This window comes from Epinephelus lanceolatus, chromosome 16 (assembly GCF_041903045.1).
Source record: "Epinephelus lanceolatus isolate andai-2023 chromosome 16, ASM4190304v1, whole genome shotgun sequence".
Taxonomy (NCBI): domain Eukaryota; kingdom Metazoa; phylum Chordata; class Actinopteri; order Perciformes; family Serranidae; genus Epinephelus; species Epinephelus lanceolatus.
In genome coordinates this window covers 15,510,010-15,526,433 of record NC_135749.1, presented here as the reverse complement: position 1 = coordinate 15,526,433, position 16,424 = coordinate 15,510,010, and the positions used below count along the sequence as shown (strand labels likewise).

Below are 16,424 nucleotides of genomic sequence, written 5' to 3'. Positions count from 1 at the left end.
GCCACAACTGGACTGGACTGTGGACTGTTTTTGCAATATTTATTTATTTCTAATTTGATTTTTAATTTCTATTTATACACTTCTTTTAACTTGTTTTATTTTATGTCTGTTTTAATACCACTGTAGTTGTTGTTTATGGTGATGTGCCCCAGCTCTGTTAGATAAATCTGTGCAAGAAAACAGCTGATAAATCACATATGTTTATAACAAAGGCCTGCGCACATGCAGATGTGTTAGATGTGTGTGACGTCTATGCAAATGTGCGCAGATTTGACAGATTTGATTTATTTCCGTTTGTTTGATGTCATCAGCCACAAAGTCACAGTCAGGGCTTTGGGGGCACAGATCCCAACAGGTAGGCAGGTGGTGACGTAGACAGCCCACCAGCCAGCCCTCCTCCTCCTCCTCCCCTCCATCTCCACCCCCACCCCCACCGTCCCGCCTGCCTCCCAGTTGCGTACGCCGCTGTCCTGTCTGGCCGCCCGGTGTCTGCTCCGCGCTCTGCGGCGCTCCCACCCCGAACCCGACAACTCTGCCTCCTCGTTCACCTCCCCGGCTCCCGGACCCCCTCCCCACATCCACCCGGTGAATGCACCAGCGCCGCAAACATGACGGGCATCGCCGCCGCTTCTTTCTTCTCCAATTCCTGCAGGTTCGGGGGCTGCGGTCTCCAGTTCGAGTCTCTCGCCGAGCTCATCGTCCACATCGAGGATAATCACATTGGTGAGTCGGGCCAGAGGGGGGAGACGGAGCTAGGCAGCTAGCTGCTGTTAGCTAGCATCCTAGCTAGTTAGCTGAGCGCAAATAGGCTCGGCTTTGCATTCCGCTATTCCCGCTGCTCGCGCTCCGTCGAGGTTCGTCGGAGTGCGAGTTATTCAGCAACACGGGACTTTAAATCCTCTGAGAAACACTTCCCCTCTGTGACATAAGGGACCCGCTGGCTGTATCTTTCATTAGCCGTGATAGTCACCTTTTGCAGCGGTAACTCGACTCCGAGGGCCGCGTAGGTCTCATAGGTGTAGCATTCCGACCAGGCAGCGGTTTCACAGCTAACACCGCTCAGGAGTCGCTGTGTTTACCTCTCCAGGCCTGATGCGGTGCAGCCGGACTTATCTGTCCTCTCACACCGCATGTGTGTGGAGCTGTCTGTCGCTTTTGTCACCCCAGGTGTCTCCACGCATCACCTTTTGCAATCCCTCCCGATAATGTAGGTGTCACGTCATTACCATTCACACCGTCTCCACCAAGTTGTGGCAGACATGCAATGAAATTGTTAGATTTTCCTTCCACATGCACAAGCTTCAACTTGTTGCACCGCTTATTTGATTTTTCACCTGACGGTAAACCCTTTGATGACTATCACCTGGCGTGTTTAGACTTGCAGTGGTTGTGATTAGACAGATGGTTATCATGTGAAAACCACAATTTGGAGTAGCATGAAGTTAATGCAAGTTATCTAACTTATTGCAAGGTAATAAAAACATAGGTGGTGCTTTTGTAAAAACATAGGTGTAGATACAGGGGGGGTGCATGTGCATTTGTTCCCCCCATTGCAAACATGTAAGTAGCAAAATTTAAGACCTTTACACCATAAATTGATGCAGAAAAGGCACAAATTGGTGCATAAAAACCCACCAGAAATCAGGAAATTATGTGTTTTATGCTTAAGTTTTGTGTGTGAATGACCCCCAAATCCCTCATTTTATATTTGCCCCCACCTCCCAGTGAGAAAAGGCAGTATTTGTCTATGATGGCTTTATCAACTTACATATTTCACCATCAATGCACTTGACAAATGTGGCCTCTAGAGAAAAACAAACAGATATTATATTTTAAGTGCATTGTTAACTAATAGCTGCACCTCTCTTAGGTGCAAGTGCTGTATAGAAATATAAGTAAATATTATAAGCATTTCCTTAATAATAAGCATTTCGTTTTTGAGTATTGGGCGCTCCTTTGCTATTGAGCTTATCTATCAGTGAAAAGCATTCAAATGTAGTACAGTGCAATAATGCTTCTTAAATATTTAACACTTCTTGAAGCCCAGTTCGAACGTGTGCGTCTGTCTAAACACAAAATGGTCTGGTAGATTAACCTATTACACTACAGAAAAAAATCCAGGGAGTTGTTAACCGCTGAAAAACCCAATAGTCTGTGACAAAGTTGATGTGGGCTAATCATTATTTGTGGCGTGTATCCATCCTCAGGAGGCGGTTTGAGGCGGGTGATGCGGTGGGGTGAGGGGGTAGAATGGATGCTTCATTGAGCCAGTCTCCATGGCAACTGGCTGTCTCCAAAGGGGTTGGGGGCAGTATATTGGCTGAGTTATTGCACACCTGCTGTCTCACTAACAAAGAGCGCTCCCGAGCAGCCAGTTGTGATGAGGACACCCGATGTGTGATGTCACATTGCACGTGGGTCAGGATGGATGTGATGATGCTTTTTTTTTTAAAAAAAAAAAAAAGGGGTCAAGTTTTGTGTGACTGTGTTTGTGTGTGAGGAGAAAGTGGAGCGGTGTAGGTGGTTGTTTTTGGACCACTCTTCATCCGACCATATGCTCCGTGGATCACTTGTAAATTAACCAAAGAGGTGGGAAATAAATTAACACCATGAATGGCCACATGATTGTTTTTATACCCCAAACAAAACAGTAAACAAATTAAAGAACAGATTTGATCTTTTCAGTCACACAGGCTAAACCCCACACTGATATATATACGCCCCATCTGGCTCTTAGCTTGACCTTTGACCCCAACGTTACAGCTGAGCAGAATGGCGGTTTACCAGTCAGATCACTTGGATTAATGAGTTCCCCCTCTGCTCGCTTTATACCGAGTTTAGCCATCAGCAGCGTCACGATCACACACAGCCTAATCAATACTGCTCGCAGATCAGTTACCACGGGGATAAGCGTGACAGATGGAAGGGATTGAGGTGAGAGTGTGGGAGAGGAAGAGGGGGTAGTAGCATTTGGCTTTGACTCCCCGTTTAATTTTGATATGGTGCTGCAGCAGTGTGTGATCAGCAATCGATAAAAAGATAAGCTAATTTGATCTTCCCAGCTACTTCACTCCAGACGCCAGTTAAGCTGTTTGCAGATTGGCTTTGCAGATAACAGATTGCCTCGATTGCGGTGTATCCTGCTGTGTGCGAGCAGATTTTGACAAGGCAGGTGCCAGCCATAAATCTGGTAATCCAAAGGTGACAGCAGGATTGTGCTATCAGACATAAATAGCTGTAAAAGTGAGTCAGTAGGTCTCAGGTCAGGGAGCAGAAATCAGTGTAGGCCTCTGCTGGAGACACTTAATCATTAGTGTAGACTGTACTGCCCTCTCGTGGCAGGACATGCTATGTGCTACTGCCAAAAAAAAGTTACATTTTTTGTTCTACCTTTGGTTTTCACCCCTGTATCTTATTTGGACTCCTGCCTCCTCTGACACACCACACAATTATAGCTGGCAGCATCCAAACCAGATGAGCCTGTCGCGATCCTTTCCGTGAGAAAGTGAGGTAATGTGCGGGTCTTCGGCGCTGACCTCATCCTAGAAGAAAGGGTAGCAGCCTTCCAATAACATACCTGCACTGTTTAGATTACAACTCAATACAAGAGGAAATGGGTAAGGTGAGCTGTGTTTAGTGTGGTGTTTGGTTGTTGTCGAGGTCTTTGTGCGGTGACTCTAAGTAAGGTCTGAGGAATGTAATGATGTCAGGTTCATCTGCCTGCACTGCGCCGTGTTCCCACCTGCACAAGCACATACCTGCCTCTTACCTCAACAAAAGAGGAGCTGGGGGGGAGGGAGCGGGAGGCAGATAGGGAGAGATTAAAAGTGGGGAAGAGATTGAAAGAGGAGGTTAAGAGAGGAAATGTGTGGGGGCGAGCACAGGGAAAGGCCTAGCGTCAGACAGAATTCACTTGGATTTTTTTGTTTTGCATTTGGATTGGGTTTAATAGCTGGAATCAAAGCCTAAGGTGTGACTAGACAAGAGGAGTCAGGTCAGCATTGTAGTCTCTGCTGAAGCATGCAGATAATTAACCTAAAGTAACTTTTAATTACATAATCACTCAGCCCACCGGCCAAGTTTGGCTGTATTCCTTTATCTGCCTTGGCTCAAACATGAGGCAAATACAAACACAATGTGGTGAGGCAGTTTTTATCTCTCTGTCATTACCAGGTAGGAAAACCCCTTCACAGCTGGGTTTCTTTAAGGTATAATTACATATCTAAGGAGGTATTATGTGAATTACTAGAATGTGTCTTTGCATTAGTTCCTTTGATGTTGCCAGTAGGTCTGAGCGATAATTAATGTTAAAGTGTAATCATTTTGTGGAGATATGAGCTTCAAAGCCATAATGATTGCTCAATTAATAGATGAGTTGACTGACGGAAAATTGACCAGCAACAGTTTTCATAATTGTTTGATTGTCTAGATTGTTATTTAAGGAGAACTGTGAATGCTCACTGGCTCCAGGTTCTCAGACGTGAAGATTTGCTGCTATTCTTTGTCGTACATGATGCTAAATTGAATATCTTTGAGTTTTGGGTGGTCGGTCAGACAAAAACAAGGCATTTGAAGCCGGCATCTTTGGGTTTGGGTTACTGTGATTGGCATTTTTCACTGTTTTCTAATATTTCATAGACAAAACGATTAATCGAGAAACATAATAATGAGGGCTGCACAGTTAATCAAAATATTATTGAGCCTGCAATATGGCCAACTCAATATCCAGATTGCAGGAGCTGCATTTTTTTGACAAAGGTAAAATGTGTCACAACATCTCATCATAATTGCCACAGAGATGCTCCGGCCTAAACATAATATTCCAGACGTAAGGGAACATGCTTGTTTGGTACAGACCCCAGAAAATTATGATCTCGAAATGATCTCGGCACGCTGAGCTGCCACCTCTGTCAAATACATGGCGCTTGACTTCACCACACCACAGACTGTATGGGCTGTAGCTGCTGCAGTAGTGGGTCAATCACTCATTGCGTCAAATTCAAGAATGCTTGCAGTGATTGGCTGTGAGCAAACCTCGACGACAACTTCCAGATCTGAGTACATAAAGGATCGAATTCAGGTGTTGTTTGACTGGAGAAGGTTCGATATAACTCGGCACAGGGTTATCGGTTGATACCTGAAAGGTAGAGTACAGATACCGAGCCCTAGCTACAACTAATAATAATTATTGATCTGATGATTATTTGATTAATTGATTATTTATTTGGTCCAAATGTCACAGGTTACTAAAACCATCCATTAAATGTCTTGTTTTGTCTGACCAACAGTCCAAAACCTCAAAATATTCAATTTACAGTGATGGTGAACAGAGAAGAGCAGCAAATCCTCACAACTGAGGAGCTGAAACTTTGAAATCTTCAGCCTGTGCTTGAAAAATAACTCAAAATTGTTTATTAATAATCACAATATTAGGTCATATGTTATTTGTCGACTAACTGATTAAGACACAAATTCATGCTGCTCTATTTATGTGTGATTTTTCATACATCTCCCAGAGTGTTATATGAATCAGTATCAGAAAATACTTTATTGCAGATAAAACTTAAACGTCATAGCCCAGCCCCGGTTGCCAGATTGCTTGCCATCCCACTTTCGGAGGTGTGAGACGGGAAGGGGCGTGTGCTTGTCCGTGTGAGAGAGTGTGTGTTCACCATACTTCCTAAATGACCTGTCAGGGTGTAGCGGAGCAATTAGTGCATCGACGTCCCAAACTGGAGACTGCAGGCCCTCTCTTTTCACGCTACACATACATACACGTACACACGCTCACACAGATTGCCTTTCGGAAGTCGCAGGGCCCGAGCACCCCACCAAGCACTGGGAAGTGTAATTACAGAGAAGTTTGCCTTTTCCCCCACCCATATCCCCCCTGCTCCTCCTCCTCCTCTCCTCTCTCTCCATCCGGTTGCCTGCTGCTCTAGAAACACGTTAAAACGCTCTCTGTGGCTTAATTAGCAGTCTGCAAAACAAGCCATGCATTCTTGGCCTGGTTTCAACACATACACACATGCACACACAGACCTATGCACATGTGCACATACATGTGGACACATGCACACATTGTGTATTCAACAGGGGGCAGCAGTGTACTGCTGGTGGGAGATGGATGTCACTGTTGAAATGAGCGGAGCAGCAGTTGATTGGTTGCTGCTTTTAATGACAGGAATGCTAATTAGGGGGATATTTATAGACCCTTGAGACTCTGAAATGTCTTGGACGCGCAGCACTCATGCACTGAAACACACACACACACATATTGATGGAAAACACACAGGGCAGGCTGCTGGCATTGCAACAGGAGGTTAAATGTAGAACGTGTGAATTAAATCAGTGAAAATTGATATTGTTGTGGCGTAATGCATGTCTGTGTCTAAATGTGAGTGTGTGTGTGTATGTATGCATGTGCAGGTCTCCTGCTCCAGCGGCAGGATCAGCAATGTGTTAGCTTCCTGTCCTGCTAGGTGAGCGGAAGTCATAAAGCTGGTGAACATTTACTGCAGCTCTCTCTCTCTCTCTGCACCTGGCTTATTCCATTTCCACCAACGCCCTGCCCCCCTCCCCCTTCTCTACACACACATGCACACACTTACCTCATCTTAAAGCAAAAAAAAAGGTCCTTGTACATCCCTAATTATTAACTCTGGAGTTTCTCTTTCTGTTACTTGTTCTTTTGGCATTTAGCTGCCTGACACTGTTACAATGTTCATTGCTTTAGATATATCCTACCATGTAGAAGTTCTACTAGTGGTTCTTCATTTCAGATTGTTGATTAGAATGCTTAAAAATTATTTTATTAATCAATTATTCAATCTACAGAACATTTATTGTCAATGGCTTTATGACGAATATTGTTAGGGTGGGAAAATGCGAGGCATTAAGCAGCTCCCGCTTCTGACATATGATGACTTACGTGATTGTAAATGATCTCAAATGACCATTTGTTTATCGGTTACTCACTTTGTATTATGGTAAATTTGTACAGAAGACTTGATTTTTTCACATGTCTCCTTGTTGAGGGATGGATCCAAAAACACTGAAAATTCCTGATTAATTGAAGTCATGCAGAGACGTGTTTAACAACAGCAAAACTATATCAAAACATGTGTTTACAAACTCTTACACAACTCGTGCAGAATAATCCAAGTCTCATTTTTCCAGTCATATGCTATGTACTTGCCAACAAGACAGCCCTTTCCAAGAAGGAACTGAGCTGAAAAGCAAGGGCCTGTCCCAATACCCACACTTCTCCTAGAAATACCCACTTGCACTTGGTTGTACGCATTCACGTTTAGGCTAGTGGTGTCCCAAAACAGAACTGAGGTAGTGGAAGTGGTTTCCAACACTTAAAACCCTCCCTAGATTCCAAGGGAGCCCCGACCCACACTTTCAACGAAGTGGAAGATGAAATTTCCCAGAACACCTTGCGAAGTCAGCAACTTCGTCAAGTTTTGGAAAACAACTAGTTACTGTATGATCGGAATGTAGGCTATACAAACAACAAATGGTTGGACTAGCGTAAACTCATCAGCAACTCTCAAAATTGATTAGAACTAGAAGATGACATAGGTGCCTCCTGTTTTCAGCATTTCATCTCCATTGATTCATCAGACAGAGAAGAATAAACATAGCACACGCCACATCACAAGTGCTGGAGCCGACATTTTCAAACCTGACAGACTACCGGTATCTTGTGTCGCTACTACGCATAACGTGTGCCTGCACGTCGGCCACGCCGATTTGCATGAAGTGGTGTCTCATTTCTTAGGGAAAGATCTCTACCCTAATATTTCTCACTTCCCTCATCAAGGGTTATCTCGCAAACGAGGGCACTCAATACCAAGTGGAGGATTTAAGGGGTAGAAATGGGATTGGGCCCAAGACTCCATTGACAAAAACAGTACTTTTACCTCGCTGAACACAGGAGCTGCTGGTCTACCACTGCCTTGATCAGTTGGTTAGTTTGTTTTATGGTGTGACTGGTGTTTTAAAGGTTTAGTTCGGATTCACCAAAATCACACAGTATTATGAGCAAACTAACCGATCGGGGCACAGGTAGACAAGCAACTCCCATTTTCAAGCAGGTAAAATAACTGTTTTTGTGAATGGAGTCTGGCTTTGAAGAGGGCATAGATAAATTTCACTTACGTACAGTTTTAAATAGTAAGGTTTTAGGGCAAACGTGTTTGGAAAATGCTGAGCCTACGACTGGGTAACTGAGACTTCAGTTATACTGTATGGGTTGTTTGAGAGTTTGTAAACAGATGTCTTGATATAGTTCTGCTGTTGATAAAGCCGGCCCCCATTACTTAAACTCATCAAGAATTTTCCCAGTTTTTTTGGGTTCTTGGTTCACCGGAGGCATGCACGAAAGTAATTGATGTGCAAATGATCATTTTGTCGGTAAAGTACTCCTTTAAAAAATATTTCTTGTCTTCAGATATTCTCAGAGTGCGTCAACCTTTTAACATCATCACATGATATCAATGTACTGTATAATGACGGAAAACAAATTGGGCAAGCTACTGGGCTAATGGGTGCTCATTGTCATGTTTTTGATCCAGCCTCGTCAGTGATGATAGGTTGAGGCGTGTTGGTCTGTGAGTATTTGTGCGTATGCTTGTGTGTGTGCGTGCTTGTGCATGCGCGGAGAGCTCTGGTCTCTCCATCTGAGCAGCAGGTAGGATTATTAAGGCTCAGCTATAAAAGACTGTCAAAGACCACCTCTGTGGACCACCTCAGATGTGTTTGTGTGTGAGCCTGTGTGTGTGTTTATGGATGCATGCTCTTGCTATCTTTTTTCCTCACCCAACCTCCTGAGTGTTTTTACATATACTCACACGTATAAGACTCAGGTCTACGCTGCAGCAGCAGCAGCAGCAGCAGCAGCAGCAGTGTGCAATTTTTTCTAGGCTGTTTTCGTGTTTGCTGGTCTCCTTGGTGTTCTCCTGCACTGTGGGAAGTCTGCATTCTTTTTTAATTATGAGGTGTGAAAGCCTGAAAACTAAAAGGGCTAAGAGGGCCAACACGCAAACGCACACACACATGGGATTAGTTGGAGGGAGCGTCCACTGTGTGTTGTTAATTGTTGCACAGAGATGATCAAGTTCTTGGATCTTATTTGCAATACATCTGCTAACCATTACATATAAAGCTGTAATTATGCCTACATGCACACACACACTCAGACAAACATAGCCGTGCACGCCATGGCTTAGTTTTTGTAACTGTGGATCCCTCTGAATGTTCCCCTGTTGAACACTTGATGGCACTGGTACTTCACAGATGCACCCACCCGCAGTGTTTTCATGCACACTTGCTCCTGTTTTCCAGGGGGTGGGAGGTGGGGCTTTGAAGTTAACACAGCTTCCCTCAGGCAGTGGAAGTTGCCTACTGTAGTGTTACTGACCTAGTAAGTCAACTGGAAAAAGCAGCGTGTGTGTGTGTGTGTTTCAAGTAATACACTGTGTACATTCATCACAGCCACCGAGTCGCTCTTTCACTCACAGACAAATTTCTTCTTTGCCACATTCAGACTCAGCCACGATTAATCAGCCTTTAGTCACTTTGGGAAAGACATTTGTAGTAAATTACAGACTGCCCGGCGTTGGCGTAATAATGTGCCACTTATGAAAGTATTCGAAATGTATCAGGCTTTCACATATCATGGGCTAATACAGAGAACGCAGTGTGAGAAATGGTAATATATCAGACAGTCTGGCAGGAAGAATAGATGTATGAGTCAGCTACATACTAAGAGTATTCATGCAGCTTTTTCCCTGCACAGAGAGCGGTGATTAATCTGAATGTCTCCCTCTCTTTTTCTCCCTCACAGACACAGATCCGCGGGTCCTGGAGAAGCAGGAGCAACAGCAGCCCACTTATCTGGCCCTCAGCTACATCAACAGGTACATATGTGTTTACACACACAAGCAAAGGTGTCCGTCTATAGAGGGCAGCATTGCTCCAACAATGAAAGTCTGTGATTCTGTGTGTGTGTGTGTGTGTTTGTATGTGTGTGAGAGAGAGCGTGCGCACATGTGGCTTGCGGAGAGCAGCTCAAATGACTGATGTCTTCCCATAGACACAGCAGTGACTCATCCACAGACCAGCAGAGAAAAACCACACAAGACAATCACTCCTGTCTCCCTGTGCTGCAAACGGCACAACCAGAGGCAGCCTATCAGGATTACTGCATGTATGTCTGTGTTTGTTGTGTGGTGAACCGATGTGTCACGTCCCACTTAATGCCCTGTTAAATCACTCCAAAACGCAACGTTTAGAAAGATAACAGTAAAACACAGAGAGAGAGTTAGGTTTGTTTTCTGTGGTAATTGCTCAAGTGGCGAGGTTGTAAATGTCACTCATATTTCCTGTACAGTGTTTTGATGACCGTGTGTATTCAAAGACACAGCACATTCAGCAGCTCAATTATGTCTTTGCTAACCTCACACTTCCCTCTCATAGCACCAGGGCAGAGAATAGCCATAATCAGATGAGGTGAAACCTTAAATGCCCTTCATTATAGCAACAAATAACACTGTAGAACATTAGAAAGCAGAAGAAGAACATACAGAATACTACAGTACATAGGGTTTATTTAAGTATACTTTCAGTTAATCACAACTGAACCAGGGTCTTATTTTTGTAGTTTTGACAACGTTCCTTTCAGTAATGATCTGGGACCTTAGCAACATCGCTAAAAAGGAGTTAGGGGGGGGGGCGGAAACACCAGAAGAGTTCCAGCTGTCTGTTGTAAACATCCATCACAGCTTTAAGACGGCCTTCCTGGTTCAGTTTTCCCTGATCGCACTTGCAGTCAGGGCTGGGTATCAGTACTATGCTTTTATGGTATTGACTGAAATAACCCAGTAGCAAGTAGCATCAAAATGCCTCCAGTCAGACCATACCTGCATTTGATTTGATTTCGCGCCGGGGTTCCCTGATCCCAGACTGTCCTGACTCCCCGGTGTAGCAGTGGAACTCACTGATGACCACCCTCCCTATTTGTGCCATCAGGTTCATGACAGATGCGGCGCGCCGGGAGCAGGAGACCATGAAGAAGAAGGCCACACCCAAACTGTCCCTGTCCATCACTGGCGGAGTGTCCAGGAACAGCACAGCCACGCCTCCTCGCCACACCAGCGGTAACCTGACGCCTCCCGTCACGCCCCCCATCACTCCCTCTTCCTCCTTTCGCAGCAGCACACCGACAGGTACGACAGGTGTGTGTGTGTTGAAATATATGTTTGAGAAAGACAGATGGATTGCTTGTACTTGTGGAGTGAGTGCAGGTGTTGAAAGTGACTAATGCAAAGTAATGCAACCGGCAGCAACAGAAAAAGCTTACAGTTACGGTGACATTTTTAACATAATGGAATGCAACTTATTTCATACCTGACGACTGCAGAAAAAAATTCAAAACATAACCTCAAAATATCCGCCAAGAAAGCACGAGCCAGCTCAGCTTTTATTTAGTAATTCAAATTGTATGTGGGAACCACAAATGATTCACTACATAAAAATGCAATAAATTGGATACGTGGACACTTTTTAATCATAAAGAAAATCTGCGTCCAGAGCGGAAATGGGAAGAGGCTAAAACCCCGAGCACTATGTAATGTATGTGTGTGTGTGTTGTTTGGTGGCTCCTGCAGTGAGCAGACCAGTCAACACTCTGCTAATTACATAGCAGCTGTCACGCTGTGTGTTCGCATGGGGCCGTGTGTTGCACAGCCCAGAAGCAGATGTCCAATTCCAGCCCAAATGGTTCCAAACGTAGTGTTAGGTCTGGGCTTATACACCGGCACGGCTACACACACACACACACACACACACACACTTTCTTTCGACATGTGCCAGGGTGCCATCCATTTCCTCATGCTGAGGTGCAGCATTTCCTGTGAGATGGTGGGGGGTCAGTGGGCCTTAGTGTGTGTGTGTGTGTGTGTGTGTGTGTGAGTGGAAAATGTTCTGCACTTAGCAAAGCACTTTTTCCAGCCTGATCACTCCCACTTAATGATCCCCTTTTCAGTGCCAACCCCTGCGTTTTGACTCACAGGCATACACAGAAGCCTGCGCACATGCACATGCACACCACTCCTGTTTTGTCTAAACTGTGCTCTCAGTGGCATGTGGGCTGCTGATAGATCACAATCACAGCAGAATATAGAGGGAAGTATTAATAAAAGCCACATATCATCTCTGTTTGCTAAATTCCCAAGGCATGATGTATTTTTGGGCATGTCCCCGTCCATAATTCATGAGGGATGACTAGCTATTTTTTTGTTCCGCTTGTCTCCATTGTGCCTCCAGGCAGTGAGTATGATGAGGAGGAGGTAGACTACGAGGAGTCGGACAGCGATGAGTCGTGGACCACAGAAAGCGCAATTAGTTCCGAGTCGATCCTCAGCTCCATGTGCATGAACGGGGGAGAGGAGAAACCGTTCGCCTGCCCCGTCCCCGGCTGTAAGAAGAGATATAAGGTAAGGCCATACCAGAGGACCGAGAAGGCAGCGCCAGCGACACAGCATAGGACACGAGGTTTAGCACTGTCTGATTAAGTCCACACTGGAGCTTTTGTCTGAGTATCACATGTCTGGACATAATATTTGAAGGAGGAAAAAAAACACACATAATGAATCCAGAATGCCGTGATTGGAAGCAGTAATAAATATATCATGGTATATTTGTTTTGGTTGGATTTTACAAGCACCTCATTCAGCTTGTCGTTCCTGGTTGTTTAATCATTGTCAGTCTGGGAACATTAGTCTCTTATACCCTTTTTAGACCAAAACAGTGACGCAACATAAAGTTACACAAGCTGTTGATCTGAACAGTGTTTTTCAACTGGACTTTTTCACCCAGAGTGTGACCAGGTTTTGGTCCAGGTCTGACATTGTTTAGCTCTGATATAAAGTGAAGTGAAGGTAAAGTGAATAGCAACTGCCACCGGTTTGATTTAATTTAGGAAGTGGCTAATAAATGAACAAATTAACAAATTTCTGTCAGGCTTGGGATCCTAAACTGTATAAAAGGGACATATTTTTTCTCTTACCTGTAGTGCAGTAAATCAGTTTAGATTGTTTTGGCGTGGGTTGTTGACTGTCCGAGATATTGGCCGTAGAGATGTCTGCCTTCTCTCGAATATGATGAAACAAGATGGCACTCAGCTTGTGGTGCTCAAATGCCAAAAAAATACATTTAAAGAACTCAACAGCAATGACTCTTTCCAGAAATCATGACCTGGTTACTCAAGATAATCCACAGATCTTGTTGAGCAGTTTCATATAGGGACTATTTTCTTTCTTTCTGCTGAACTACACCCCGCAGAAGGAAGCGTGCATCTACTGCTAGCTCAACTAGCACTACTGAGCTAGCATTAAGCTATGAACCCATGCCCACAGACTATTATGAAAGGTTTATGGTCAGACATGAGGTTTGTTTGTAACCCTTCTCCCCTTTCATGACGTTTCTCCTCTCCCTTGTCTCTTAAGAATGTGAACGGCATCAAGTACCACGCCAAGAATGGCCACCGTACGCAGATCCGCGTGAGGAAACCCTTCAAGTGTCGCTGCGGCAAGAGCTACAAGACCTCGCAGGGCCTGAGACACCACACCATCAACTTCCACCCACCCGTCTCCACTGAGATCCTGCGCAAGATTCAAGGCTAGAGCCTGTGCTCACACCAATCACTACCCCAAACATTAGCCCTATCCTGACTGTCCTCACCCGGCCCCGTTTATACCCATCCCCCACACTAAAGGATCAAGTGCGTGCTTTAAGTTGTTTTCGTTTTCTTTTTTCATCTTTTTGTTCGTAAATGTTATTTTTTTTTCTATCCATGTTATATCACTTGTATTTTTGAAAAGAAAAGGTGTATCTTTGTAGTATTTTTTATTGTTGTACATTTGCACATTCGTATATGCTATCACGTTACTTTTTCTCTTTTGTTTCATTTACATAAGGTGCTAACTGTAAAAAACAGAAAGAAAAGACACAAAAACAAACGTTACGAAAGAAGAGTGGAAACATAAAAGAAGATGTGAAACAGGAAGTGCAACCCAGCCCTGCCCCTGTCACCGCTCGTCTCTTGAGTGGGATGAAGTTGACATTAGTGCTGATCTGAGTTCAGACGTCGGCAACACTCCCTTTCCGTTAGATGCAGTGAGTTGGCTGAGCTCAGATCTGTGCCTTTGCAGTAACTTCTGGGGGTTTCGGTGCGAGAGCTAAGTTATACTTTAAATAGATATATTGATATATAAACAATAGACAGATATGTATGTGTACATAAAAATATATAAAAGTATTCATGAGCATATACATAAATAGTTACACTTTATTTTCAAGCTTTATTTTATATATTTTTGTCAGTGTTTTTCTTTTTCTTTGTATCAGTAAGTGTTCCTTTCATTCCTTATTTGCTGAGACGGCCAGTTTTGTCACCTCAGAGGTGAAGGTCAAACAGCTGGCTGACTTTGGGTTCAGAGAGTTTCCTCTCACCACACCCTGGAGATAAGGAGCCAAAACGCCTTTCTGTTTGACACACCCTGAAGCATATGCGATGTTATTACTGTTGATCAGGAAGGGGCGCTGAACTATTGGGACACGGCGCAGGCCAACAATCCATATCTTACACATTTCACCCCCACAGGAAGCCATCCATGTATTTCATATCGCCAGTGTTTCCTCATTCACGGTGCCAGAGCTGTGTTCAAGAAACTTAGCTGCAAAAGCAGGTTAAGCCCCATACTGTATTCCAGCTGCCAAGATCTTTGTTGTTTTGTTTTTTTCCATAATGTTGCCAACAGCTCTCCACTGCCAAACATTGACCATACCATGTGCCTGATGGGGGGGGGGTCGCCAAATGTGTGGCAACGATTCTCTTCTCCATCGCGCCTCCAAAATGTGCGGATGAGTGGATGTACATCTGCGGAATGTTTTCATGCATGCTTTCAGTGTCGTAACGAGAGGAAGAATGTGTGAAAGATTTGTATTTGAAAGAGATTACCATACAGCCTGTCATTTGTGTGTGTTGTAGACGAGAGCATTCCAGTTCATTGTACGTGTGTATGTATGCGTGTGTGTGTGTGTGAGTGAGTGTGTTTTCTCAGCGGTATCCAAGTCATCAGCCTATAGAGTGTTACTGTATTCTGTGTGTGACCGTGCTCGGATCTGTCTGTGCTGTCTGTGCCAGGCCGCTGGTTCGACTCCTGTGGAGCAGGACGGCACTGGCAAGTGTTGCGTCATGTAGTCATAGCGGTGGCCGACTTGTTGCCCCTGATTGGGATTTTATCATTCATTGCCTCCAAGAAAAACAAGAGCGGTGCAGCGCAGCCGCCCAAGCGTGCCAACACACATCGATTCACGACATCGTTTCCCTCATCGTGCACAACGTTTTTTAAATCTGCTGGAAGCTCAAAGCACGAGCTTCTTCTCTTTTGTTCTTTTGATGGGTACCGTGACCTCTGACATGCACACACCCTCCTGCCCTCCAAGCTGCTGTTGCCATGGAAACCACTGGGTCAGCATGGCAAAGAGACCTTTTTTGTTAAATAGTAATTTTGGTATTTGTTTATTAAAGTTTTATGGGGTTAAACAAATAATTTCACCCCCTAATTTCTTTTAAATACCCTGTTCTGATTATAGTAATTACAATGCGCCTGCACTGTACTTAGAATGCCTTTAACTCGTGTGCTACCTAACAAATAAGCACAAATGTGTGCCTGAAAGACGCCCTATGTCTATTCTGAAGCACCAATAAGTGAAGCAAGATCTCTAAAATTTTGGTATCAATTTCAAAGTACGTCTGTGGACTTACTACCCCGACAGTAACCCTGAGATAATGGTTTGTGTGTGACAGGAAAACTTCGTTCCTGCCTTTGAGAGCAGGGGAAGAGTTTCCGTGTCTGGGATCAGAGCAGAGACGGGCCGAGATGGACGGAGACTGAGAGTCTCCCGTCAAACACTCGTAAAACCATCCCCGCTTCACGGACACCGCCGTCACCATGGCAATAGTTTCAGCTTTACACGGGGGGCCAATTGCAGTATTACACATATGGGAGAGGAGGAGCGGAGGCTGTGTGCAGAAGGAGGAGACAAGGGAGGGGGTTTCTATATACCATGTACAGTGAATGTATTGTAACGTGTGTCTGTTGTCAAGTGCTTTTAAATTATATTTTCGTATGTAACGTGGAGACCAATGTTTCCTTTTTGTATGGGGGGACAACAGGTTCTGAGCAGAGTGACTTGTAAATGATGTCAAACTGTCTTTCTATATAAAAGAGAAGCTGCTTAAATGTAAACAGGAAATGACTGAAAAAAAAAACAGTAAAAATAAAGTAAAAAGCTCTGTAGTGTGGACTCATGTTATTTCTCCCCATCTCAACCCAAACAGGAGACGACAT

At 44.3% G+C, this 16,424-nt stretch overlaps 1 protein-coding gene across 2 annotated transcripts; it reads left to right on the top strand.

The window, feature by feature from the left end:
- Positions 1–420: 420 nt before the first annotated feature.
- jazf1a (JAZF zinc finger 1a) lies at positions 421–16,373 on the top strand. 2 transcript variants are annotated; one of them, XM_078175444.1, is made up of 5 exons: positions 421–723; positions 9,854–9,926; positions 11,038–11,243; positions 12,334–12,503; positions 13,515–16,373. In XM_078175444.1, the coding sequence occupies exons 1-5, from the start codon at positions 609–611 to the stop codon at positions 13,689–13,691; spliced, it is 741 nt and encodes a 246-aa protein (XP_078031570.1). In that variant the 5' UTR covers positions 421–608; the 3' UTR covers positions 13,692–16,373. The 2 variants fall into 2 exon arrangements, with proteins under 2 accessions (XP_078031570.1, XP_033492437.1); XM_033636546.2 differs by having other exon boundaries at positions 423–723; positions 11,038–11,234.
- Positions 16,374–16,424: the final 51 nt, after the last annotated feature.